Source organism: Micrasema longulum, unplaced genomic scaffold (genome assembly GCF_059751315.1).
Source record: "Micrasema longulum isolate JH-2025_06_02 unplaced genomic scaffold, ASM5975131v1 h1tg000345l, whole genome shotgun sequence".
In the NCBI taxonomy this organism is placed as follows: Eukaryota; Metazoa; Arthropoda; class Insecta; order Trichoptera; family Brachycentridae; genus Micrasema; species Micrasema longulum.
In genome coordinates, this window is record NW_028277548.1 from 176002 (window position 1) to 203953 (window position 27952).

The 27952-nt window shown below is 32.4% G+C and overlaps 3 protein-coding genes across 4 annotated transcripts; 2 read left to right on the forward strand and 1 right to left on the reverse strand.

Annotated features, from left to right (window-relative positions):
* The first annotated feature begins 2066 nt into the window (after positions 1 to 2066).
* Positions 2067 to 7256, forward strand: LOC148282273 (F-box only protein 42-like). Its single transcript, XM_088225350.1, has 4 exons — positions 2067 to 2363; positions 2443 to 3239; positions 5537 to 6001; positions 6562 to 7256. The coding sequence occupies exons 1-4, from the start codon at positions 2204 to 2206 to the stop codon at positions 7042 to 7044; spliced, it is 1905 nt and encodes a 634-aa protein (XP_088081476.1). The 5' UTR covers positions 2067 to 2203; the 3' UTR covers positions 7045 to 7256.
* A 3448-nt stretch (positions 7257 to 10704) lies between these two features.
* fand (Pre-mRNA-splicing factor SYF1 fand) lies at positions 10705 to 13698 on the reverse strand. The gene is made up of 2 exons (XM_088225351.1): positions 13529 to 13698; positions 10705 to 13273 (listed from the first exon to the last, which is right to left on the reverse strand). The coding sequence occupies exons 1-2, from the start codon at positions 13565 to 13567 to the stop codon at positions 10754 to 10756; spliced, it is 2559 nt and encodes an 852-aa protein (XP_088081477.1). The 5' UTR covers positions 13568 to 13698; the 3' UTR covers positions 10705 to 10753.
* A 1656-nt stretch (positions 13699 to 15354) lies between these two features.
* LOC148282275 (uncharacterized) lies at positions 15355 to 22538 on the forward strand. Of its 2 annotated transcripts, none has more exons than XM_088225353.1 (7): positions 15355 to 15602; positions 15680 to 15762; positions 15899 to 16308; positions 16603 to 17759; positions 18296 to 18482; positions 20938 to 21162; positions 22285 to 22538. In XM_088225353.1, the coding sequence occupies exons 1-7, from the start codon at positions 15556 to 15558 to the stop codon at positions 22444 to 22446; spliced, it is 2271 nt and encodes a 756-aa protein (XP_088081479.1). In that variant the 5' UTR covers positions 15355 to 15555; the 3' UTR covers positions 22447 to 22538. The 2 variants fall into 2 exon arrangements, with proteins under 2 accessions (XP_088081479.1, XP_088081478.1); XM_088225352.1 differs by having other exon boundaries at positions 15355 to 15480.
* The last annotated feature ends 5414 nt before the right edge of the window (positions 22539 to 27952 follow it).

Below are 27952 nucleotides of genomic sequence, written 5' to 3' on the forward strand. Positions count from 1 at the left end.
CAAGGCCGAAACAGAGGGCGCTGACAAAATTCTATAAAAGGAGAGCACAAGAGAGACCATTCTCTTTTCCACGCCAACAGCCCTAAAGTAATATGTGACGTTTAATCGCACAGCCCTTGATTGTAAAATTATTTTTACCGTTGTAAATTCAGTTAAAAATAAATTTCATGTAAATTATCTTAATCGTGGATCATTTCATAATCATAACTTACATAATTCCAAATAACCGTAATAAGATGATATTAAATTCCTTATATCAATTCATATCCCAAAATTATTAAATAAAAGATTAACTCATTCACCGCGGTGCTCACATATCGCAGCTTTAAAGACAAAACCGTTACTAAACTAAATTTTTCATGAATTTAATTTTAAATGTTCTATTTTAAAAAAAAAAAATCTGAATTTGATGTTATAGTATAAATAAATATCTATCATTATGACCCCAAAATATGGCTCAAAGCACCATTATCTTAAATTCTATGGCAAAAAAGCCTAGCATTTTTTTTATTTGAGCTCCTGTGTAAAATTTTGTATTTTCGTTTAGAAACGGTTTTAAAGGTCTTTAAAGGTGCAATATGTCTGTGAGCGCCTACGACAGCACTAGTATGCGGTGCTCACAGTATGCGTGAGTAATTTATTATTAAAAAGGTTCAACGCTTATTCATGAAGTATAGAGGTAATAAATTCATGGTCACTAACAGAATAAGTGTAAAAACTAATAAATAAAATACGTTAATTTTGAACGCGGGGAATGGGTTAATAGTTGGAGGAATAATTTATGTAACATAAATGGAATAAGTATTATAAATTACAATACAATATTTTGAGTATGTCTAAATTTTTGTTGACAAGGTTGTATTTAACCCCCCAGGGAGTTATTAAGGTTGAAATTTTTTGTAACAAGAAGGAAAACATTTTTTAGAAGGGAATCAAATCAATGAGGGTTTAAGCTTTTTTACTTCACCAAAGTCAACAGTTGGAAGAGTTATGGAAATAGATGGTGAATGTTACGGTGTATAAAGTGGCAACTTAAACCAGCCAGTGTCATATCATAAGTCCTGTAAATGCCTAAACTTCCATATTACCTTCTTTAAAATGTTTTCCCTCTCTGTTGGAATAAATTTCAATTACAATACAACTTGAACAGTTCTGCTAGGACCAGATTGACTTTTAAAACCATTTTTTTATTTGTACCTATGTGATTTTATTACCATCTTTTCTTGCTCAGTTTTTTAAATGAATGAATTAATCTTTACAATCAACTCCATCTGATCTGGAGATCTGGGATATTAACGTGCAGCCCGGATATACACCATTCAGACCCGTAGACTTCGGGTAAAACCCAGAAGGGTGGCAACCCTAATCATAACATGACATCTGATGTAGATACCTAGGACACTTTAAAAATTTGGTAAATTTTTATAATTAAACTAAAAGTAAAGCTAAAACAAATTGCCAAAATATACAGAAAGGGGAAAAACAGGCATAAGTTAGTTTTAAAAAAAATTTAAATCACCTCACGAGATACATAAAAATAAAAAAATAAAATTCGTAAAACATAACAATTACCTTTTGTGATGTTGTTATATTGATATCCCGGTATGTAACGAATTGGCGCCACGACTGAACTTTACCAATAAAAGGACTAATTTGGGCCATTAGCGACATGATTAAATACTTCAAGCAATTATTTGTATTTCGTTTTATTTATTAGATTTTTAAATTTAATTTTATGAATCTGACAGTTCTTTGAAGGTTATCTGTCATACAAAAACTAGGAAAAAGTTGAAAGGTTGTAAAACGTGATAATTTATAATTTATAACGGTTCAAAATTATATAAATTGAAGTAAATTATTGAATAATTTGATTGTTATTGCATATTTTGATTATTAAAAACACAAAATTAAATATTCCCGGCAAATAAAGAATTGGCATAGAAAACTGACAATATTTCAATTTCACTGTAAGGTGTTAAAGCATAGACTATGTAATATTAGGCTGCTCAAAACGTAATGGATATGTCAAATTTAAACAAAAATGTTTTCATATTGTTATTTTCACTTGTGGCAACATTGAAAAAATGTTACAATGTGTTGTTAAATAATATCGAGTGACGTTTGTTTTCTCACCCTTTTAAAAAATAATAATTTTATATTAATAAAATAAATAAATATGACAACTGTGTGAGAATAAGCAATCATGGAGAAACCTGATAATTCTGTTCAATTCGAATCTTTGCAAAATACCATTGATGACCTTCCCGATGAAGTGCTCGAGTTTATTCTTGGGTTTTTACCACCCTATAAAGATTTACAAGATTGTATGTGTGTTTCTAAGAGATGGTACATTTTGACCAAAAGTAAGATTATCCTTTATAAAATTACGTATTTATTTGGCAACGTTATGTACCGTAAGATCTAACAATGTTTAATTTTCAGATGTCATGCGAAAAACTTCAAATGATTTGTACAGAGCTATATCAGAATTCAACATAAGGTGGAGAAATATTACCCCTGTTGATATGGCACCATCTATTACTAAACGTTTCTCCCACGCGGCGTGTGTTCATAAAAATTCGATGTTCATATTTGGTGGATGTACAACTAATTCTACAGCTTTTAATGATTTATGGCGTTTTGATTTGTCTAAAAGACAATGGATAAGACCTCTGACAATGGGAGCATACCCCACACCAAAAGCGTATGCATCTTTGATCTGTTATCAAGACTCGTTGATTTTATTTGGCGGTTGGACATATCCGTCTTTATCTCAACATTATCAGGACTGGACAATGTTCAATGAAATTCACTTTTATAATATCAAAACGAATCGATGGATCCTAATGAATTCAACTGACAACCCACCTCCTATGGCGGGACATTCAGCCATGATCAAAGATGACAGTATGATTGTCTTTGGAGGTCTCTATAAACCGACTCAGCAGTCTCGATTGCAGTGCTCCAACGAAGTTTGGATTCTCGATCTTAAAACATTCTGTTGGAAGAAGCAACCGACAGCTGATCCTAAGCCATGCCCGAGGTATGGCCAGTCGCTGATCTTATTGAATGATGATAGTCTGATGATCCTAGGGGGTGTTCAGGCTCTTCAAAATAAGTGTGTGTATAGTGATGCTTGGATTCTCAAAATGGAGGGATCCGTCTGGAAATGGTTTGAATTAACAGTCAAAAATAAGGAATGGTCTGCTGGAAATATCTGGTGTCATCCCGCAGTCAAGGTTTGTACTTATATACTGTCTTACTTATAAAGATGGCATAGCTTATCATATCATTTAGGCAGCACCAAAATATTGAATCTGCAAAAAACAAACATTTTTTAATCGGAATTTCCTACATATAATATCATTGTAATCCACAAAACGCGATTTTACAGGATAAGGATTTAGAGATATTTTTTGATAAATCTAAAAATAGACTGATTTTTAAAAAAAGTGGTGTGCATATTTATTTTTTAAATGTTTTCCGGTTTTTGTAAAAATGCGCAAATGATATTATACTTCAAAAAAGATGTTAAGTAAAATTAACTAATTGCAAAACATTTTTTTTCTTTCATTGAAACTAAAAATATGATAATAATATACATTGACAAAACACATTAAAAACTCAAAATGGTCAATTTGCGGGTTACAAAATAATACACAGTAGAGATTGAAATATTGAGGTTTTAAGTTTATTACTGTTATTATAAATCAATTTAAATTGTACTTTATAATATGCCGTATTTTGTGGACGATAAGGCGCATCGGACCATAAGACACACCTCAATTTTTGGTTGAATTTTTAGAGCATAATAGTGCATTTTATGGTCCGAAAAATACAGTAGTTAAATATCGGAGCTTCAATAATTTACTGGAATTCATTATAGTAGGCATGGATTGTCAAAATTACTATGGTCCCGGTAACATATGTAGGCGCCGCGCCTACAACAATAATGTATGACATTTGTTTTCTACACTTATCTGCCAATATTCACGTAAAAAGTTACTCGTAAAGACGAGTGTGCAAACGTCGAAAGTGCCCCACATTCCCAGGACCGTAGATCACCTTTCCTCTGTTTTAAAAAAGATTAATATTAATAAATACTCTTCTCTTAGCTGCGAATATGAAGTTATAAAACATTATAATCAAATAAAAAGGCATTCATAGTAAGTTAAATAATTCAGTAGAATTTAACCCATATCAACTAAGGTTTAAACTCTTTTATTTTTTATTTAACTTTTGGTATATAATGTCAATTGTTTATTTGTGGGCTTATTGCCAAATGAAAATTTCTTCCAACCAACCAATAAAATAAAAGTTTTATTTTTATAATTCAAGTTACAAAACATATTCAATAAAAAAAAAAAAAGCCAAAGATATATAAGAATAACGGTATTTGCATATAAATTACCTTAAATCAATACCATTACTTAATGACGAGAAGGAAAAAGAGGAAAGGGGGAGAGATTAAGGAAGAGAAAAGAGATGTTTCTTCAGACGTGGTTTTAACAGAGATGCTGTACAGTAGATACTTTTACTCTCTGACACATGGAAAAATGTAAGAAATATGGATTTTTAAGTAAAGATAGCATGATGAATATTTTTTTTTTCTTTCCATATGTTTTGAAACTAAGATGATATAAATAACACCTTTAATTTTATTGGTTTGTTGGAAGAAATTGCCATTTGGAAATAAGCCTGCAATGTACAAAAAGTTAAATAAATAAATGTTACACATTGTGTAAACTTGAACGACTTCAGAATAAGTTATATTTTTGGTCTTAGGAAATATGACCACATTTTTGAATATCGTAGGCAATTGAAATGGCTCAAAATTAGACAGCGGAGAGACTATCACTCCCTCTTACTTCTGTTCAATGTACATCATAGGCCTAACGCTCCTATATACCTGTGTGAAAAATTTCAACGCTGATCAACGCTGGTTTACCTTTTCGTTTTCATTCTCAAAGCACTCTCTTACTACCCATCCACAATTCCTATTTCTTCTCTCACTCATATAGTGTCCATGTGGCTCGACTGTGGAATCATCTCCCATCCACCATCAAAGATGTTACTACATTTTTGTGTTAATTGCGTCTGAAGAAACATCTACTTTCTCTTCCTTAATCCCTCCTTCTTTCCTCTTTTTTCATTTTTTCCATTTAATAATAGTATTGATTTAAGGTAATTTATATACAAATACATTTATTTATATTTTTTTTATATATTTAGCTTTTTTATCTTAATTTTCTATTGAATATGTTTTGTAACTTGAATTATAAAAAAAAATCTTTTACTTTATTGGTTGGTTGGAAGAAATTGTCATTTGGCAATGTACAATTAACATTATGTACAAAAAGTTAAATAAATTAAAAAAATAAAGCGATCATTTAAACTATTTAATAAATAGGTCATAGGCCTTGTAAAAGCCCAGACTTTCGGTTTCCTCCATAACCCCCTTAGGCGTAAAATCAAGTACTTGTGTACAGAGACTTTGACAAACTAAAAATATTGTTGATAATCTTACATATTTCAGGTTGGAGACAAAATTGTTAGTCTTAGTCGCAATCAAAATGGAGGCAAACATCCCGTTACTTCAGCTGTAAGGATGGCAACAGCGGAACAGAGAGCTACCACTAATTCTTTATCTCAACGCGTAGAACAGAATGTACGACGACCATTAGACAGAGATAATAATGTTAATGGGCAGAGAGGCTCATTGCCTCACAGACGAACAAATAATACTATACAATTAGAAAACCAGAACCAGGCTCATAATGATGCACTCAAGGAACCTGGTCCTAGTGGAATGAATTGGACCGATAGCAACAGTAGATTAAAAGGGAGCCATGACGAAGATCAACACAATGGAACCATTTCTAAAAGCATTGAAATTTGCGAAACCAAACCTAACGCAAACAACAGTAATCCCGATGAAGAGGTTCTTCCAAATAGTCGTATTTTCTCAAAAAGACTCGGGGAAAAAAATACAGGAAAAAGGGTAAATGGTTTTTTTCAAAAGGATTTTGTACAGCAAAAGGGTATAAAAAACTAGAATCAGTCTATAAAAATTACACTTGTGCAGCTGTTCATTTTTGGCAGGATACAGAAACATATTATGGGTTGAGATGTGTTATGGACTCCGAGTATTGTCTCGGGTGTAGGATCAGGTCTAAAGTACAGACCCTGCTCACAACTTGCTTTCCATTTTCTAACACAGTAATTTACAATAAAAATAAAATGGCTTCTAAATTAAAATATTAAGGTTAATCATGAGATGTTTGTTTTAAAAAAGAAAGAGTAATCTGCAAGCTCGGTGACACAGGCCATTGGAGTGATAGTAAACAAATATTGTATTGAAGCTTTCCCATTTCAAAGTTAAAAAACTTTTTTTGCTTTAGAATGTAGTCACAAGTAACAATATCACATAGGAAAGCCAATCCGCAATACGTACATTAAGCATTTTTTAGTCCTTTGCATTTTAATAAAAAATCTTTCCTTTTTGTGAGTATTTATTTTTTATACATATGTATGGTATGTTTAAATATATACTTTTTTTAGTTCATGCCGAGTGGGGCCAAAATTGTACGTAAATTGAATGATGCAGACAAATACAAAATGGCTGCTTTTTCCTGTGATACCCCTGCACCACTTCCCCATCATCTATTAAACCCAAGGAGAATAGCTGCTCTGGAACACCTTGCAGGTACAAGACGAGAATTGCGCCTGAGACAAGAAAACATTCTAGTTGTTACACCGGTTACCAAAAAAATATGCCGAAACACATTGGCCATACATGTTTTGGATATATCTTCAGTTTTGAATGACAATGATTATTCTTCTGTTTCCTGGATGTGTCCTCGTGAAGAGGAAATTAGGGGAGCGCCAGAAGAATTCATTATGTACACACTTGTTAGGGGTAAGGGAGAACTTATTATGTTTGGCGGAGTTCATAATGATGTCAACTTAATAAATAATCACACATCTTCTCCTCAATATTCTAATTCCTTACATTTCATCACTCCGCCTAGGGGTATCATATAATCGGTCTATAAATATGTTTGATTGTCTTTAAAGATCTTTCTTTGACATAAAATCGAAATATTAAAATTATATTATATGGAACTATGTACACTGATATGAAAAAATAAGATGTCATTGTGAATGAATTCTTATTATGTTGTATATATTATATGTTTTTTTTCTTTTAAGCACTGTAACTCTTGAGAAAATTGAATAAAGTGGTTTTCCCGTGAGACATTTTTCATTTGCGTATATGGCAGAAGAAATCCAGCAAATTATTTATTTGCAATATATTGTAAGTACACTGGCATCACTGATTTATCTGATGATTTTAAGAAAGTGTGAAGATAAAGGCACATATTTAATTATTTTAAAAAAGACAAGGCTTCACAGAAACTTGTAATAATAATAAAAACTTAAATTTATTTATAATAAGTTGAACCCGGCAATGCTTTGCTATTGCTAGATTTGAGTACTTGCTAAATAGATTAAATGAACACAATCGAAAGTTTGATATCAATTGTACATACTTAGTCCAAATTAGATATGTACATATACATTATTATTTTTGTATCGTAAAGACAGAGAATTTTGATAAATAGGTATTCGAACATTGTTTTCCTGTCACTGTCTCGCAGATGCCTCCCCAATACTGTGCGAAAAAGACAACTGCATGTCCGACCTTTTGTTAGAATATACACAATTGACGTTTTGCTTTACCATTTTCCGCACCTCAAAACTGAACCGATTTTGTTATTTTTTAAGACAGAGTATCAGAATAAACTTTTCTGTATCGATATGTTTTGCGTTTTTCAAAAATAGTTATATTTGTACACTGTGTGCCGTGCCCCCGAAGACTGCAGATAAAACTTTGCCTTTTCATGGGTTTTAATGGTTCTAGTTCCCATAATAAACCATTTTTTTGAAAACTAAACAATACACATCAATTGTAAATATATATAATGTGTAAAAAAAGAGCTCTGCGTTGGTTTGGAAATGTAGAGCGAATGGATAATAAAAGTACGGCTAAAAATATTTACAATGCGAATGTTCATGGATGCAGAAATAGAGGAAGACCGAGAAAGACATTGCATGACCAAATCCAACAAATACTTAAAGATAGAAATGGCAAAAGTCTGAATAATCGGCGCGCGTGCATGAAAAGATCTATGAATGTAGAGGAAGCGAGATCTGAATGCAAAGATAGAGTGATATGACGTTCTACCCTCTCTCCGTACCCTTACGGGAAAACGGCGTGATAATTTGTTGTTATTGAAAAAAAAACATTTCTCTAATGCCACAATTCAGAGAGAAAATACGTGAATACGTTTGTATGAAGAAAAGTCAAACCGCATTTCCTCTTAAGATTAAACATAATTAAGTGTACATAGAAAACTTTACTAAAAAATATTTAGAGAAAACCGTTCGGATAAACGTAAAAAATATGTTGAAACTTTTCATTGGTAAGTAGGTACCTACGTATTTGTTTATGATTGAATTCCAAATCTATAAATTGTAGATATTCAAATTAATATTGAATTTAAGTAGGTACCTAAGTACTTTTTTTTGTTTGAATTCTAAAACATAAAATAATTCATTTTAAAATATAGAATTCTTTTAACAAATGTCAAAATCTGCTCGGGGATGTACTTTAGTTAGGAATGCGATTTTCAAAAATGTATCGAATGTCAGTTGATATTATTTTTTAAAATCCAGTAAAAAGAAATAAATGGGTAGAAATTATAAGGAATTCAATGACAATCTGATTGGGATCCATAAAAACACGAATGTTGCTTGTAAACATTCAAAAACAAACTTTTTTATACACAAAAAATAACATCCATTTTTTTTTTACATGGATAAAAAAAACATTTACGCTCCTAACTTTTTTTGTATTTATTAAATTGAAGATTTTATGAGCTATAAAACTCCTCGCGGTAAAGATGTACATTTATCTGAAAACCACACGTAAATCGATCCGGTAGTTATCGAGTCCATCGAGGACAACCATTCGAACATTGCCTTTTATATACGAGGGCGGATTGATAATGAAGCTACCTAGCGCTAGATGGCAGCACAAACACAAAAAAGATTTATTTTTTCCAAATTGCGATCTGTCAAACAGCAGGTGTTAAAATGTCACCCAAATTCATCGATTAGTTTATTTGTTGTAGCCGATTGGAGTAAACAACTTTTGTGTTTCTTGAAAAATGGAAAAAGCGAATTTCGTGCAGTGATTAAACACCATTATTTGAAAGGGAAAACGGCAAAAGAGACAAAAGAAAAGCTTGATAAACATTACGGTGAGTCTGTTCCGTCAGATTACATGGTAAAATATTGGATTGCTGAATTCAAATGCGGCTGAACAAGCACTGCAACAATACCATCAACAGGAAGGCCAAAAGAGGTGGTTATTGAAGAAAATATCAAGAAAATCCTCAATATAGTTATGAATGATCGCCGAGTGAAGTTGCGTGAGATTTTTGAAATGGTAAACATCTCATATGAACGTGAACATTTTGCATGAACATTTGCATATGAAAAAGATATCGGCAAGATGGGTGCCGGGTTTGCTCAGCGTCGAACAAAAACGAGTTCGAGAGACCACTTCACAGTAGTGTTTGGACATGATAAAGCGTAATCCTGTTGATTTTTGGCGTCGATTAATAACTGTTGATGAAACGTGGGTGCACCACTATACACCTGAAACCAAAAATCAATCGAAACAATGGGTGGAAGCTCTCCGAAGAAGGCAAATGCAGTGAAATCGGCTGGCAAGGTTATGGCCACTATTTTGGGATGCACTCGGAATATTGCTCATCGATTATCTTGAAATAGGATCCACAATCACAGGAAAGTATTATCGTGCATTATTGGATCAATTGAATGATGCAATCAAGGAAAAACGACCACATTTAAAGAAGAAAAAAGTGCTCTTTCTTCAAGACAATGCACTGGTTCACACAGCATTAGATACGATGCTTAAATGACGTGAAATACACTTCGAATTGGTTGATCATCCACCTTATAGTCCAGATTTAGCTCCTAGTGACTTTTTCCTGTTTCTAAACTTGAAAAAATGGCTCGCAGGAAAAAGATTCAGCTCAAACGAAAAAGTGATTACCGAAACTAACGCGTATTTTGAGAGGTTCCCGAAATCGTATTATTCAGATGGTATAAAAAAGTTGGAATATTGTCTTACTAAGTGTGTCGAAGTAAAAGGAGACTATGTTGAGAAATAAATGGTTTTTGAAAAAAAAAAACGTTTTTTTCCTACTTAGGTAGTTTCATTTTCAATCCGCCCTCGTATATAGATTATGACATGAGTTTTGATCAAAACATAAAAGTGAGAAACTTTAAGTACAGGAATAAAAAGAGATAATATTGTCATGATCGTATAACGACGCATGTGATTTTCTTCAACTTTACATGAGAGCAGTTAAATTTTTTTTTGACACTAAGTCACAATTTGATAAGTATATTATTTGATACTTGGGTTTAGTTACCTGCATATATATTTTTTTTTTCAAACCTGGAATATAAAGCCTTAATAAAACTTTTTCAAGATCAAATATAAAGGAAAGAAGATGCTGCATTTTTCGCACATTCGTCATTCTACAATCACGACGATATTTTTGCAGGGCTAACAAGCTAGAAAAAATTAAGGAAATAAAAACCGAGTTTGAAAAGAACATTTATTTTAAACCAGAAAGCACTACAATCCATATTTTTATTCAGTATCCTTTGACTGAGCCAGACTACCAAACACTTTGGTGGGCACAACTTGTTTTTCAATCGGCACTTCATCGGCGCTATCATCAGACTCTTCGTTATCATCATCATCATCAATATCTATTTCATCTGGATTTATAACTCTCGTTGTATCAGTGCCATCTCTGTCTTGTCCCTGGGTTTCTCCTCTTACAAACATAATGTTTCCACCTTTGGGTGCCGAATTTGGAGTAATCATTTCAGCAGCCTTCGCTTCTAACATTCGCATGCCGTCTTTAGCACCAGGTGCCAAGTCAGCTATAGTACCTGCTGATTGACTAGCAGAACTCAACATCTGCGCAGACATCATGTTTACTTGAGTATTGAACGTAGCTTGCACACTACGTTTTATTCTTAGCATTTCTCGCATCGTTTCTTCATTTCCATGCCTAACTTCAAACTCTTTCCATGTTTGCCAAAACTCATTAGTAACTCTGGGATCACACATTTGGCTACAATGAGCGTATATAGCTCTTGCTCTATCAATTTCTCCTAATTTTGTTTCCATTTCGGCAAACCTTTGGCACATTTCTCTTGATTGGTTTTCTTGCAATACTTCAATAGCCTTCTCATATATTTGACGTGTTTTAGGAACTCCGTAAATTTCAGCAGCTTTCTTAATATAGATATTAAACATTTCAAACATTTCTTGTGGAGGAACACTACTAGCGGCTCTCTCGTATACTGCCATGGCATGTCTTGCTAAACCATGTTCCTCTTCTAGTTTTGCATAAAGTAAATATAATGTTTTAGCAAATTCAGGAGGACAGTTCTCTAAACACTGCTCGAACAAATCTCTAGCTCGTTCTAGTTTTGTGCCACCATATCGTTTTAAAAATTTTGTCAAATAGGTATTCCAAATGTCATAAACATTAGGCCACTTAAACTGTGCTATTCCTTTCTCATAGGCTCTGAATGCTTCTTCATAATAATTATGCTCTTCCAAAAACAGTCCGTAGTTTATGATAATTTGTGGGGTAGCTATTTTCAAATCTATAATATGATCATAAACAGCTTTACATGATTTATAGGTACCAAAGCTTTCCTCCAAGTCAGCATACATTGACCAAACTTTAAGGGATTTATAAAGTCTCATTTGAACAGTTTCTGTATCATCATGATAAGCTACTTTTCTACTGGGTAGAACTGTAGCTTTATGCATTAATTTTAGAGCTTCTTCGTAGTTTTCATGGCGTATTTCCATTTCAGCCCATTCACACCACACTGAAGCTAAATCATCCACTTTAATATAAGCTACTTGAGTCGCTTTATCGAAAACGAGTCGAGCATCTTCAATTTGATCATTTTCTTCATAGAATTTGGCAAAAGATACCCACAATGTAAAAAGTTTTCCTACTGACAACTTTGGGTCTACAGTCTGAACAGCTTCTGTATAAGTGTTGATTATTTCATGGGGATTACCTTCATGTAATTTAACTCTTTTATGCCATTCAGGGACATTGTGTGGATTTTGTCTAAGGAGAACTGAATTAAGAAGCAGTAATCTTCTTTCCATCAAATATTCGAAGCGAGATAATCTCAGTTCTAAATCTATTTCTTCATCTTCTGTGGGTATTGGGTTTTTAGCAACTTCTTGCATTCTCTTATTCAAACTCAATTCTTCAAACTGCGCATAAGCATCAAACACCTGAGTAAAGTCTCTCACAGTAGTCACTGTTTGTATAGCTTCTTCGTATATATCTCTAGCTCTATCGAACAAACCGCTTCTAACATAATAATCTGCGAGGGAGTTCCACAAATGTCCCAACTGATCAGTGTACCTTCTCAATCCTCCTCTTATTATAGCATCCACATTTAAGGTATGCACTTTGTCAGGGTTTTTAGAAATAAGTTCACATAATTCATTCCACAACTGATGATTTGATTTTCCATGCTTGGATTGAAAGTTTTCATTGTCAACAATTTGGGCGAGTTTCACGGCAGCATCATCTAATCTATCGATCGATATAAGGTATTCAATGTATTCTTCTGCATTTTCGGGACATAACTTGAGGTATCTTCTGAAAACTCTTACTGCAGTCTCATGAACATTATGCTTTCGTAAAAACTCTAAATAGAGAGGCCATATTCTATGATGCTGAGTTATAGGTAAAGCTCTCAGAGCTCGATCGAAAGCTTTACGAGTTGTAGTTATACGACACTGATTAGTGAGGAAGACACAATAATCCATCCATATTCTGGGCATTTTGTACATGAAAACTAGAGACCTTTCAAAAACACTGTTTAGTTCATCATAATCGGGGTCTGTTATACACTTTCCCTTCATTTGGGTACGTCTCAATTTAAGGTAGTTGTACCAAAGTTTGAAGGAGCCAGGGAGTTCTTTGAGAGCCCTCTCATAAATCATATTGATTGCATTTTTGGGAGCACCTTTCTTATGCTCGATATACCTCAACCAATGCTTCACCGAAAATGGGTTCCTTAAAATTTCTTCTTCATATGGTAAATCATCTTCGTTCTGAAAATAAACATTTGTTTGAGTTTTAAAACTTCAAAGTACTAAATCTAATTGAATAGTTAGACCTGGGTTAATATTTTTATTTCTGAAAAAATCTGACAGTTTTGACTTAATCGAGCATATTGTAACGATGTGTATTTTCTGGACTAGCTTATCGTAAAGAGAGAAAACATTATATTAAAATGAAAATATCTAAACGTTTATACGACGTTTGGTTGTACAAGTGCTCGGATAATATATTAAAACTGTACTTACGAATACGATATCAATTTCGCTTCCTTCGAGAGTGGGCATTTTTGATACTCGATAAAAATGTCAAATGATCAAATCTTACAACATTTATACAAATATGACTCTAACAAACTTGAATTTATACGAAGACCGGCAAAATACACAACGCTCGGATTTTTTGACATATTCTGAATTCTGACATTTGCGTTTGTATCATAGACAGAGCATTCTTCTTGTTCTTCGTTTTTTCATGGCCTTTTCACCTCTCAACTCGGGTGTTCTGGCCAGTGTCGAGTTTTTTGATTTTTACATATTTACATATGCGTTAGTAATATACAAGTAAGTATTTAATATAATAAAAACATATAATAATATAAAATATTTACAGCTTAACATAATGTATAACTAGATATTTACAATATAATAGGGAATGAAATATCATGTATGGGGCATCCAAAAAAAACATGGTTTAAATCTTCCTCGTCAAATTGACATTCGCAAATGGCAGAGTTCCGGACATGGATTCTGAACAGATTAGAACCATTGCAGCAGTGCCCAATGCGCATTCTGCATACGGAGAATGTCTCAAACTAGTTCATAATCACTTTGGAAAACCAAGGCTTTCCTGTTACATTTGGCTTCAGTTATAAAAGATGTCTACCCTTGGCTTGGGAGGAGGCTACCTAATATTACTGTAGGCAGGATCCCCGGAGTGGATCGCCTTCTTTGCAAACGCGATAGACACAGCATATAACAAAGGTAAAATATTATTTGTACTATTTTTTCAAGAGACAAGGAATGATCATGTCAGTAAATACGATTAATATAGGGAGAAATAGTAAAAACATTATTTTTGGTATGTCCAAACCTAAACAGGATGTTCTTTAAGCCCTGTCACAACCGAAACAATAGTGATCAGTATAGGCAAGAAGACAATTGAGCATACTAAAAAATATTTTAGAACAATGAAAATTAAAAAAAAAACCAAATGGTTGCTCACTTTTCCAGGGGAGGAGTGAGGGAAGTGCGGCGCAGTTTCAGATTCCCCCCTCCCCTCCTCGTTTCTCCCCTGTAGAAGTAAGCAACCATTTGTTTTCTTTGATATTTTATTTTTATAAATTTTATTTGTTCTAAAAAAATATTTGAATATGCCAATATGTCTTTTTGCTTATACTTATCATCGTAGTTTCGGATGTGACAGGGTTTAATGAACACCCTGTATAGCTTATGAAAGGGCATTGTTGCTTTGTATGAAGTATGTCAACCTGAATTTTATTTACTGAAAATGATTTTGAATTAATGTTTACGTATTGGGTCTTATCTAAAGTTGCTAGCCTTCGCTTGGTAACTTTTTTATTTCCAGTGTCAATATTATTAATTTTTATAAATTTGTATAAAGTTTTTTAAATATTTCTCACAAATATCCAATGTTTTATAAAAAATTGAAAGTATTTATATTTGAAACATCCTGATCTTACATAATTGCTTCACTTTTGTTCTCAACAAAACAGCAATTTTGAAAACATAATATTTTTAAGTGTTATACGTGTAATGTTTCAAAATTTTATGTATTACTATATATAATAGAAGTTAAATATAACAGTTTTATGTATTACTAAATATATATAAAGAGAAGGTGGTGCCAAAAGTAACAAGTGCAGAATGTAACAATCGGTCTACGTTCTTAAACATAGGTATAAAAAGAGATAAGAGTGATGAGTGGTCACGCCATATCAACTCCATAGATTAAACGAATAAAGATGTAAGCCAAATTTATGCACTTCGTGCACTTGCGCTAAGTTGTCTATGGACTATCAATGTACGCTTTAAGGCTTTTACTTTGCCTTGTTGACGTTTTCTCAAATAATTTGTAGGAGCCAGTTCATGTAGCAGAATATGAAGGCTATTTTAGGATATTTGCGAGGTGTTATAGGGCTTCGTGATGATGAAATTCCTTCCACATTTAAAAGGAACAGGTATATTAACTGCTGTTAACTTCACTGCGGTTCGTCTGTTATGGCGGCAATATTTTGTGTTCCTCCTGTCTGACAATGCCGACATTCAAGATACCATTAAAGAATGCCAGCAATTTTTGGCAGTTTGTACATATAAAATATTTGTTCGAATATTCTGTACTCTTATATTTCTTTTTAATACGTTTGACTTATGTTTTAGAGAGCAAGATGACGATCCTCCTGTGATGAAAAAGTATAAAACAGTTACAAATATTTTTCCAAAGGTAGTCATGCCGTCAGATGGTAAGTCTACGACTAATTATAATGTGGAAATGTTTATAAAACAATTCCCCAATTTGTTGTGTTATTTTTTAGATGACATTTGTTACTCTGGATTCCTTATAATTTTTTAAGAATATAATATCTAATTTATTTTCAGAGGATGAATGGACGGCTCCTAGAAGAGTCGGGGAAGCTCCTCGCACGCGTTACATTCCAATTGTTAAAGAAGTCGATCTAGCAGCTAGTACTTCTACTCCTGCTAACAATAAAGGGTCTAACTATGACGTTTATGATTTCGGTAAATCATTGGGGGCAGCTAGTTTATGTGGCCTGTCATATAAAAAGCCCACATCATCTCGACGTGTTAGTGGAAGATCTGAAACACTTGTGTCATCCTTCGATATTCCTCTTTCTAAATCTAAAATAGGAAAAGCTGCATCCAATATATCCAAGGCAGAGCTAGAAAAAAGAGCAGAAATAGAAACAGCATATCAGAATAGGTTCCTCAATGTATCTGCTACCAGTGCTACCCGTTTCCATTCTGCGCAAAATGAAGATGAAAATCTGGTTTGTAATATTTTTATTTCGCTTCATTTTGAAATCAGAAGCCGAAAACAGAATTAGACATCTCAACAGACATGAAGAATTCATCATTGATAGATATCCCAACTGTGTTCAAGGGATAAGGGAATATGGAAGTCTAGGCACTTCTAAATTTTAATCGGCTAATGACAGGTCATTTTGGTGGCGATATCTGTCAGTGATAATTTCTTGATGTTTCTTGATATATCAGTTAATTTTAAAATCTTGCACCTGTGTGTTTATATTTTTAGTTAATTTATATTTTTTAATTAATTTTAGTATGTTCCCGAAGTTGTGAGAGATAGACGGTTCTTTAAATCCAAGAATTCTCCAATCCTGAGCAAAGAGCCCCAACCAGAAACTATTGACCTCTCGGATTCTGAAGATTACGACCTTATCGTACTGAAAAGGGTAAATCCTGCCACCAAGAATCAGTCTAACGAATTTAACGGACACAGTCCTCATCGCTGCGATGATGACTTTGAAGATACTGCTGACCTGACTGAAGAGGGTCCTTGTACCCGATGTAAACCTCGACTTTCTGAGCCCGGGAGATCGTACGCAAGATCGGGTTCTCCTAAAGGATCAAGACAGAGCTTCGGTCGTTTCAAAACTCCTCTCACGTTAAGCAAAGCCATGCGATTAAATTCTTATACCCCGTTTTGGAAATCACAGAAATCATATGTCAACCGTATTAGACCCTTGCAAAAGAGAACCGGGGGAGTGCGTTTACCCGATACTACAAGAAGTCTCATTGAGAAATGCTTCAGACTAGATGATAAAAAGCGGTACGAAGAGTTGATAAGACTTTCGAGTTCGAACTTTTCTAGAAAAAAATCTCTCCATGTTTCCAATCAAGAGTTGTCTGACACCCAGCGTCGCATTCTAAATTTAACTTCTTCAATAAGTTTAAGTAACAATTTTGAACATAATGATACAGAAGTAGGCCAAAAGATTCATAATGGAGTAATAGATATAGATTCACCCGAAGAGCCCGGTGGGGCTGTGGTGCTTTCGGATTCGGATCCTGAACAGGTGGTCTCGGCTGATGATGCTTCTACATCTTCATCAGTGCGCATATTACCGGTCAATTCCCTTCGTCAATCATTTCAAGAGCGACCTCTTATCAACAGCACTTGGTTGGAAAACCTCGATAAAAAATATAAAAACATGCATCTAGAAAAAAAAAGGGAAGAATCAGACTGCCTCGTTGTTTCTACTACGCAATCTAAATCTAACCGCGAGTTTTGGTTAAAGAAAAAACAAAATGATGTGAAATCTCTCCGGGTGTATGACTTGACTGATGAACCGGAAGAAATAGAAGAAGTTCCATTACCAGAGTTGACAGAAGAGCAACAAAAACTTATCAACAATGCCCTGAGACCCAACCCATCGAATCAAGTACTGATTGAGAAATTTAACATGAGCATACATAGGTACTTAATGTTATATATTGTTTAATTTGTGATAAACATAATGTCTATGATCTATGGAGGTATTGCTATATCTTTTCTTTAACTTTAAATTACATATTTCTATTTCTACTAAAATGTTCAAAATCCTCTGCAGAGTGTAAAATCACCAAAAGATAAAACAAAAAAAAATGACACATGAATAATTTTATTTCAGTGTCAAACATTTTGTTTTTTATAATTGTACCATAACTTTTGAATTAAGCAATTAAAAAATACGAGGCAAACCAAAATATATAATTTAAAAAATGCCTTAAGCAAACTTTGTGATTCTCCAATCTATTTAATTTCTAAATATTAATGCATTTTAATTTTAATGACCTTTGTGATTAATCATGTGCTTTATCAAAAGGGCATTATGTAAAGCAATATAAAAAGGTGAGAAACTGATATTGATTTCAGACAGCAAAATGACAGTTGTTTTGTTTAAAATAACCTGCCTGTTAAGAAAACGGTAATTGAATTTAAAATAGAATAACCCATTTGTATTGTGTTTGCAGGAGAGACATTCAAACATTAGCTGGTCTAAATTGGCTAAATGATGAAGTCATAAACTTTTATATGAATCTCATAATGGAGAGAGCGCAGGAAAACAAAGATTTGCCCAAAGTTTATGGAATGAATACTTTTTTTTACCCAAAACTTATGCAATCTGGTCACTCAGGCCTCAAAAGGTGGACACGAAAAGTAAGAATAACCATTGATTTATTTCAGCACTCAAAGAAGCTTAGTATTTTTTAAGATTGTATAATTTTACTTCATCATCATCATCATTCCATGTCTGCTCCCTAGTTGGAGCATATGGTATCCACAAAGAGACTCCATGCATCTCTATCGGCTGCCAACTCCTTTGCGTCCTCCCAAGTCAGTTTTTTGTCCCGAAGTTCTGACATAAACTGCCGGCGAACATTAGCAGTGGAAGTTCAGAACGTCGAGTACCTGATGCCTTGTAAAGTAGGCAAGCGTGGTTAAGGCTCTCATAAGGCATCTGCAGTATATGGCCTAGCAACCCGTATTGCCTCCATTTGACGACAGTTATCACAGGGTTTGCTGCGTCCATTCTTTTATTACTTCATTCCTCACAAAGTCAAACCACCGCACACCGAAGATTCTTTTGAGACACCTATTCTCAAAACTCTGAATTTTTCGGTTTTGGGCCCTAATGAGGTGCCATGATTCGCATCCGTAGAGGAGAATAGTGTTATGCAGGTGTTATATCGGCGGCATTTGGTTTTCACTGAGTAAATACCCGATCTCTAGACAGCATTCATACTGTTAAATTTGGCGCCTGCTACTCCTAACCGCACTCCCAGTTCTTTTTGAAAGCTGCCATTTTCCGTAACATATACTCCCAGGTATTTGAAACTCTCGACCTTTTTGATGATTTGCTTTGACAAAGTCTGAAGATTTTGAGCAAGGCATGAAGCATTACACAGTACATGGGTTTTTGCAATATTGATTTTTAAACCCATGCATGCGGAGTACCTATTTAGCTTATCCTCCCTTAGTGACCCGAAGACCCCTGACTAATCATCAATTATAACCGCATCATCGGTATACTCGAGGTCGCAGAGTTTTTTGGACGATTTTACTTAGGTTTTTATAAAACTAAAATAGGGTAATACGAAATTACTTTTTTCAAATTTAATGCTAGTACATTGTACTCAAGGTTTGTGAAAACAATAATATTTAGTTAGTTTCCAGATTTGAGTTGTCTACTTCCAAAACCCGCTATCTCCCTATGGCCGTCATAGGGAGATAGCTGGTTTTTGAAATACTTACATTTATTGAATCCTTTATATATTCTGTATGTACATAGAAGATTTTCTTTACAAATTTATAAAACACAAAAAAAACAATGATTTATTAAATTAATTATGGAATTAAATTCTACACTCTCAGTCGTTTCTTGACTAGGATAAGCAGAGTACTACTGTTCTTTTCCTTTTATGCTGCTAATAATTACATGTATATGTAAGCTGTCTGATCTGAGTAATGTTTTAGAATAACTGAATGTATTATTGATTAAATTAATTTATTAAAAAAAATATTATTCATACAAGTGACTTCACATACCCTATTTTTTAAGTATCCTCTTCTGCATAAACATTATATTCTGGGTTTTACATAGTGAGAACTTTTAAGATGAACACGAATGGGTTAGATTTAATTTGATTTATCATTTTAAAATTATAAACATTTTTTGTAACTCAATTTAATCAGAGTAAACACAGTTTTTACTACCATTCGTGTAATTGCAATATGGTTGTGAGGAAGAATGACAATATCCGATATAAGTCATTCATATAATTTGTCAAACTCAAATACTAGGTTCTATGTATTTATTCATTCAAAATTACAAAATTAAATATTTGTGAACTTATTAAGGCTTTTTAGGCTATGCCCGTGTCAAACCACAATAAATAACAATAAAAATACATAGTAAAGTTAATTAGATCAAATTATAATGACATAGTATCACAATCTAGAAAAAAAGGTAAATGTAATAAATAATCAAATTCCAAAGAATACAATGCAAAAAAGATAATCAGAAATAATTTTTAAAATATAAATTATACAAATTAAGAATCACACATAATCAAATATACAAAATAGTGGTATCATTAAAATCAACAAAATAATAGTAAAATATAGTAGTATTAAAAGTATTGTAAATAGTGAATATACATAAGTGTACATATTGAACAGTTTGAATATTATAAATTAAGATAGTAAGTGTACAATAGTGATGAATAGTGTTAGAATAAGTGTAGACGTAAATATTATGTTGTAAATATATATTAGACTATGGTTATCATAGAACTTAATAAAATAAATTTAAAAAAAACTTCCAGTGAAAGTAGTATAGTTAAATACAATTAAAATTGCGGTTTATGAAATTGAAATTTTAAAAAGTGCCTCGTTTATTGACAAAAATAAAAGATTTTTAGCATGCCTATAGGAAGACTCCCGGCCTTTAAAACGGTTTTCAGGTATGTGGAGAGAGGGCTTTCATTGTATGTGTATAACAAACTTACTTTAAAACTTGTGTTCCTCCAAAAACAATTTGGAATTAGCGGGTAACTATGATGTTTAAATTGATGATTCTGTCCACCTTATTTAGAATTTTCTCATCCCCCAGGTTGATTTGTTTGCGCATGATTTGATGCTTATACCGGTTCACCTCGGTATCCATTGGTGCATGAGTATAATCGACTTCCGTAAACAATCTATAAAGTACTTCGATAGTATGGGAGGAAAGAATATGGACTGTTGCGATGCTCTGCTAAAATATTTAGAAGATGAGAGCATGGACAAAAGAAAAGAGAAAATGGATACATCAGAATGGGGAAAAGAATGTCTTAAGGTAATATATCTGTTATCAGTTAATAGATAAGCTCACAATTAATATTGTGTTATTTGGTTCAGTAAAAAAAAATTTCCTGAAATAAATGTATATTATAATGTGTTACATTTTCGAAAATTTTGTTAATGATGTTATGTATACATACAGTACTGCAATGAAAGAAATGATAACATTCAATCATCCTTTAAAAAAATTCCAATTATCAACACCTTTGACATATAATACGTACAAACTCACTGCCCTATAGAGTAAAGTATTTAAAAAAGTATTTACATGAAAACGTACCCATAGTTACTAAGTTTGTTTAACTAACCAGGGCTGCATTCAACGATCATGCATATGCTAACAAAAATTGGAGGATACTCATCTTTGCTACATAAAAAAGTTTGTATTTTAACGCTAACAATCAACATTCGTTTTTGGTGGATCCCAATCAGGTTATTTCCTTAAATTCCTTATAATTTCGTCCCATTTATTTCTTGGATTTCGGGGAATGCAAAAATAATATTAATTATTATATTTTAAAAACATATTCCTATCAGTGCTCTGTAACTAAGAAGAGCTTGGTAATTGCCGTCTGCAAAAAATAATATTCATATTTGAATATGAATTGTTTTAAGCTTTGTTAGGCACTCATGTACAAATATTTACCAATGAAAAGTTACACAATCCTTTTTACAATGTTTATCCGAAAGGTTTTTTACACGCTTTCGTGACACAAGTAGGCAATTTGGTTTCGATTCTAAACGTCGTGACTGGTTGGCGGTCAAAGAATGACTAAATACGCGTTGGGCATGACTGGGCATTTGTGCATGAGTTAAGTGTCATAATTTTTGAGGGCTCAGGGCATGTCTATGCGTATCAATATGTCAATGATCAACACCAAATCTATAGTAGGCGTCACTTATAAATGACTGGTGCTGTATGAAAATGTGTTTTAGGTTATGTTATGTAAATAACAGGTTGACTTTAGATCATGTTGATTATTCCAAAACCTTATTTGCTGTATCTACATATTGAGTATCTTGGTTACCGACTTTCACTAACCAATAGTTAAAATTATATTGGGATGAAGTGTTTTATAACAATGAATAATTAAACAAGTGCTGTTAAACATTCCAGGACATACCGCAGCAGATGAACGGAAGTGACTGTGGAATGTTCTCGTGCACTTTTGCCGAGTTTTTGTCTCGAGATGCGTCGATTTCCTTTTCCCAAAATGACATGCCTTACCTGAGGCGGAAAATGATTCTGGAAATTGTAACGGGGAAACTCCTTTTGTAAAAAGTGATTTGTGATTAATATGTATTGTGCAAAAACACTCTGCCCATATTAATATACTATTTATGATGTTGTGATTAAAAATGTTACACAAATATCGATTTTTTTAATAGTTTTAAGTGGAGTAATATAATCAAAATATAAGTCGAATACTATTTAACAATAAATGGGAAAATGAAATTTCTTGTTAAAAATATACTTATCTTTTATATGGAATAAAATAATCAATATTATTTTTTCTTCAGGGTCTATGAAGACATTACATTTTATGTTTTTTGCACTGATATTGTTTTGTGACATTTAAAAAATACGCTTTGGCCTAGTTTATAATGTTTTTTTCAAAGAAAACACATTCATAGAATAATACAATCCTTTCATTAAAAATTTTCAAATAAATAAATATCTTTACCTTGGTATAGCAATTAGTTTTTTCATTATTAAAAAAAATGTTTCTGGAAATAATCATAATGAGATGCATCTGTTTAGAAAATATAATCAGATGCATCTGTTTAGAAAATATAATCAGATGCCCTAGAATTCAGAACATGTTTTTTTTTATACAAACAGAATGTTTACGGAGTAACATGTGCATTACATGAATTATTTCAAGCTAGTCTTTATGTAGCAATGTTTATTAATTCTTAAAATCTATAACATAAATTATCAGTTTTCTAAAGGTCTCGAAATGTACCTGGCTCAACTCTAATGAGTATTATTAAGTTGTCGTTTGGAAATATTGTTACTAGTTCAAAATACAAACAAATAATTGTGTTCTCATTTATTAAAATTCTTATTTTAATTAAATTTTAATAGTTGGTACTTTAAACAATTATCCTGGGTTTCAAAGATGATAATTTTGCATATTGAATCCATTTAATCCTATAAGACTAATCATTGGACCCAACTGGTGTCTGAAAAATCTTTTATGTCGAACCTTTTTTTTATAACTTTGATGTTTTGTAAAATTGCTAATTTAACTCAATTATCCAAGACTAACTGAGATAGTTAATTTATATAAACTATTGATTTTATTAGAAAATTGTTTGAAATATTTTGTGCAATCTACGAAAAATATGCTGGAAATAAAGCATTTACAACACTTCTTATACAATAAATAAAAAAACACATCATTTGTACTTGTATTACCACTAGACAAAATAAAAATTGATTTTACTTACATACTAAAAAGGCGCCCTTTTTTCATAAATTAAATGTAATTAGCCAAAAATAAATTCTGAACAAACTTTGAGAGCAGTCATACATTATTTGTTGTTTTATTTGCTCGCTATTATTAGTTGCCGAGGAATTTCCTTAAAATGTTGATTAGTTTGAAATAGAATAGTAATTTGCTTATAGTAGGACCTCTGATCAAATAAAGTCCGGTAGTTCAGTGACAAAGACGCGTTACAAGTGCGAAGGAAATGGCATTTCAATTCATAGGCCTTCTTTGCTTTTATTCTTTAACGGACCTTCATCATGATCACTACGCAGAAATATGCCATCTTGTGTGATTAACAAATAATTTAATAACACTAATGGTGAAAAACAACAAATGTACTGTTTTATTTGTAAATACAAACTAATTTATGGAATGAGTAGGTATGTAATTAGTTACATTTTTCAAGATGTGGACATTTGCCAGCTAGTGTCGTTTCTATGATAATGGGTTACACAGAATAAATAGGAGCTAAGAAAATGTGTATATCTCTTACATTAATGATTGCATGTACATGTTTTGCTATCTCCTTTTTTCAAATTGTTGAGGCCGATGCAATATTTCGTCGGTTCTTTGGCACAAGTTGATAAATATAAATTTTGGAAAAATAAGATGTCTTCATAAATGACATCAAATAATCTTTGTTTAAAAGGTCAATAAAAATATTTCGTGTTTTATAAATACACAGATTAAAAAATAAAAATTATTCAATTTTCAGTTTTATTTGAATTGTTGATTTGGGATAAGCTTTTAAGTTTAAAAGTGAAATATCTCACAACTAGTAAAATGTAGTTACCAACTTTTGCCAGAAACCCGGCGATTGGTTTTAGATGTAGCCAGCATAGAAATAACTGGTCTATTTCTTATATTAGGTGTAAACATAAGTCGTGTCCGTTTTAAAAATTAAACCAAAATTGTAAAGGTTGTACATAATTTTTTTAAATTGCTTTAACGGATTATTTTTAATAATTGCCTATTTGGGATTTCCAAAATTGATTGAATATCCCACTTCTTTAAATTGTGAGGTGTTTTCCGTAACTCTCCATTATTACCATCTAATTAGGTTTATTTTGTTCCTAACAATTTGTAAAAAATACTGTATTAATTTGTAAATCGAATAAAAATAAACAATCACTTCTTCTCTAACGCTTGCCATTTCGTAAGTCATCAGTTATAAAAATGCTTACAGTTATTTAATTATGAAACTTCTGATAGTTCATTTCGTTTTTAGTTTTGATAGTTTTTATTTAAGTCTGATAGTTTATTTTATTGATAGTTAATTTAAAATTATCCATTCTTAAGAATGCTTAACCATTACAGGACATTACGCGTGACACAAGCCAAATACAGCCGAAGGTCTCTTTCTAAATACCGACGTACGATATATATTGACGGGTACTGTATATATAGCAACAAAGTACCATTGAAAATCATTGAACTTCGTGAAATAGGCGATGTTTTGTTAAAAAATAATCGGTCAAATTCACTTAATTGAGCTTTGCCTATAAGTTTTTGTTGAATTACTCAAGAATTACACAAAAAAAACACGCATACCCTTCTACCAAGCATAATTCAATCTGCACTTGTTTATTTATTTTATGTCAGTGATGTATTGGGTGTTAACATAAGCAGCGTTTTTTTCCAAATGAAAACAAGAGGATACAACGAATTACTCAATAATGTATTCTCCTTTATTATTTAATAACAAATTAGTAAATAATTCATAGCATCTTCACCGTACACTGCGCAAATATCATATAATAATCTGCGCAAATATAACACAGACAATAATACTACAAAAATAAACTATCACTTCTTCTCTAATGTTTGACATCTCATAAGTCATCAGTTATTAAAATGCTTACTGTTATTTATAATGTTATTTATTATTTATAATGCTTACAATTAAACGTAGTTATGCAGAAAGCAGCCAGCCATAGAAAAGTGAAACTGAGATAATAGCGCTTTTATGAAAAGAGTTAATAATCAAATTACACAACAGTTCGAATGTTTTTGACTTCAACAAATGATGAGCAATGAATACATTAGTTTTATTTATATAACAAACAATAATTTAATTATGTATTTGACTAGTTTTAATGATTTTTAAAGTGCCGTTAGACTTTTTGGTGTTGTGGGTGTTTTCTGCAAATTGAGTAATGCCGTTTTTGTGATCGACACTATTTTCAGAAGGTGATTATTACAGTTTTTTTTGTATAAAAGCGGTTTAGCTGCTTTAAGCAAAACATAAAATTGTCCTTACGACACCCGATAACACCAATATCTCATTTTTTTTCAATTGTGGACTTGGTGCTTTCTTCATAACTACGTTCAATTATAAGAATGAAAACTTTAACAGCGCTGCTCTGATTCAAATTTGAATCGTGCAACAGAGACGACACTCTGCAATGTCAAGTTTGATAAAATGGCCAAACATACTCTTTCTAAGTGCCGATGTACGATATATAATGCCGGGAACTGTACCATTTTATGTTAAAATTAAACGGTTTTTTTTTTTCATTTGTATGGTATATGCTCTTCTACGTGGGTTATAATTAAATTAATAATGTGTTTTCTCCAACAATTGAAAAAAAGAGATAGCGATGATTGATGGATACACTTGCAATCATTCATGTAAGAAAGAGATATACACATTTCCTTTGTTCATATTATTTATTTGTTATTTCTGTTTAACTCAATACCATAGATACGACACTAGCTGGCAACTATCAAATATTAACACTCCTACTTTAAAATGTTCATAAATGTACTATCTACTAATGTACTATGGATTATATTCATGAATGAAACTATTCATGCACTTCACAGTCAAAGTGTAATTTATTTTCTCATCACACACAGCAGCATTAATCTTCTTAGTGTCATGTCTAATCACGACGAAAGTTTGAAAGAGAATGAAGACCAGAAAGGCATTTACCCACGAATTGAAATGCCATGTATTGCGCGCTTTTAACATGTTTATTTAATGAACTTCAGCCCTATGAGAAATTGGAAACAAAAATATTTTTTTGCGTGCGGTAAAAATTAGAGCATTACATTGTATGGGAAAGTTTCTTGAAAATGTATGAAAAAAAGAATAAATTTTTTTTTAATAAAAACAAACTACTTTAAACGACGTCACTGTTCATATGAATCAACCAATGATAAATAAGCTGTGAAAGATATCCGGTTTGCATATTGTAAACAGACCGATCGGCAGAACTGACAGAATAAGCGGAAAAGAATCTCTGACGTCGCACGCGGAGTTATTTCAGAAAGACGAAACTTTAAAAAATCATTGCGCTGATAATGCGATATATAAAAATTGAAAAAAAAAAAAACCACTTAACTTCCTCATCATAGGTCTTTGGCCCTAGTATGATTTTGATTACAATTTTTATATTTGTCAAATGAGTTTTTCTGTGGAAAAGATAGATTTAAGAATAATAAAAAATAATTTTTCAGGAATTGTATTAAAAAAAAATTGTTATTAGTGTTACACATTTATTCTATTAAAAGAACAAAGCTATTGTTTCGGGAGAGCACTCCTCCCATCAACGGGTGATACAAAACTAATATTATAAATACAGATTACCATTCACAGTGTAATCATAGTCTACACAAAAAACAAACACGTCAGTGGTAGAAACTAAAGTTGGATTGGTGGGCGGGTATTCCACTTATCTAAGGTTTTAGCATGTAGGGCCCATGCCAGTGGCGAGTGGTGTTTTTTTTAAATAGGTGATTGACAGTTTTTAACAAATTTATGAACATGTTCATGTTCATAAATTTGTACATTTAAGTAATCTATCAAATCAACAACAAACATAAATTATTATTAACTTTGCGATATATGTAGCCACATATATATTCCACACTATTTTAATACACTTGTACAGAAGTTTATTAAAAATACCACAATGACATTCAGTAGATATTTTTTATGATTGAAATGTCAACGTGAAGCTGTGTGCTGACTCTTGGAAATGAATAATGGCCAAATAGGCCCACATCGGGCGCCACATGTCCTATGTCCTAATATGTCAACTGTATAATATTAAAGAAAAATAGGCTTTCTGGAAATCATGTTCGAAATACTATTTTTCAAATGAACTATCTGCAAATAATATCTGTAATCTGCAAGGAGGAAATAACATTGACTGTTTTTACGAAATTAAATACGGTATATATATTCTATGAAGAAATAAGCTGAAGTAATCTGCTGGTTTCTTCATTTACTGGGAACAGGCTGGGCGCGTTTTATTGATACCTACATATTTATTTTTGGACGAA

Excerpts from the sequence above, each read along its gene's own strand:
- LOC148282273 (XM_088225350.1), top strand. The coding sequence starts at position 2,204 with ATGGAGAAACCTGATAATTCTGTTCAATTCGAATCTTTGCAAAATACC. Across the intron at positions 2,364-2,442 it reads ATGGTACATTTTGACCAAAA|ATGTCATGCGAAAAACTTCA; the intron begins GTAAGATTATCC and ends TTTAATTTTCAG. Across the intron at positions 6,002-6,561 it reads AAAAAAATACAGGAAAAAGG|TTCATGCCGAGTGGGGCCAA; the intron begins GTAAATGGTTTT and ends TACTTTTTTTAG.
- fand (XM_088225351.1), bottom strand. The coding sequence starts at position 13,567 with ATGCCCACTCTCGAAGGAAGCGAAATTGATATCGTATTC. Across the intron at positions 13,274-13,528 it reads GCGAAATTGATATCGTATTC|AACGAAGATGATTTACCATA; the intron begins GTAAGTACAGTT and ends GTTTATTTTCAG.
- LOC148282275 (XM_088225352.1), top strand. The coding sequence starts at position 15,401 with ATGAAGGCTATTTTAGGATATTTGCGAGGTGTTATAGGGCTTCGTGAT. Across the intron at positions 15,763-15,898 it reads GGTAGTCATGCCGTCAGATG|AGGATGAATGGACGGCTCCT; the intron begins GTAAGTCTACGA and ends ATTTATTTTCAG. Across the intron at positions 17,760-18,295 it reads TTTAACATGAGCATACATAG|GAGAGACATTCAAACATTAG; the intron begins GTACTTAATGTT and ends TTGTGTTTGCAG.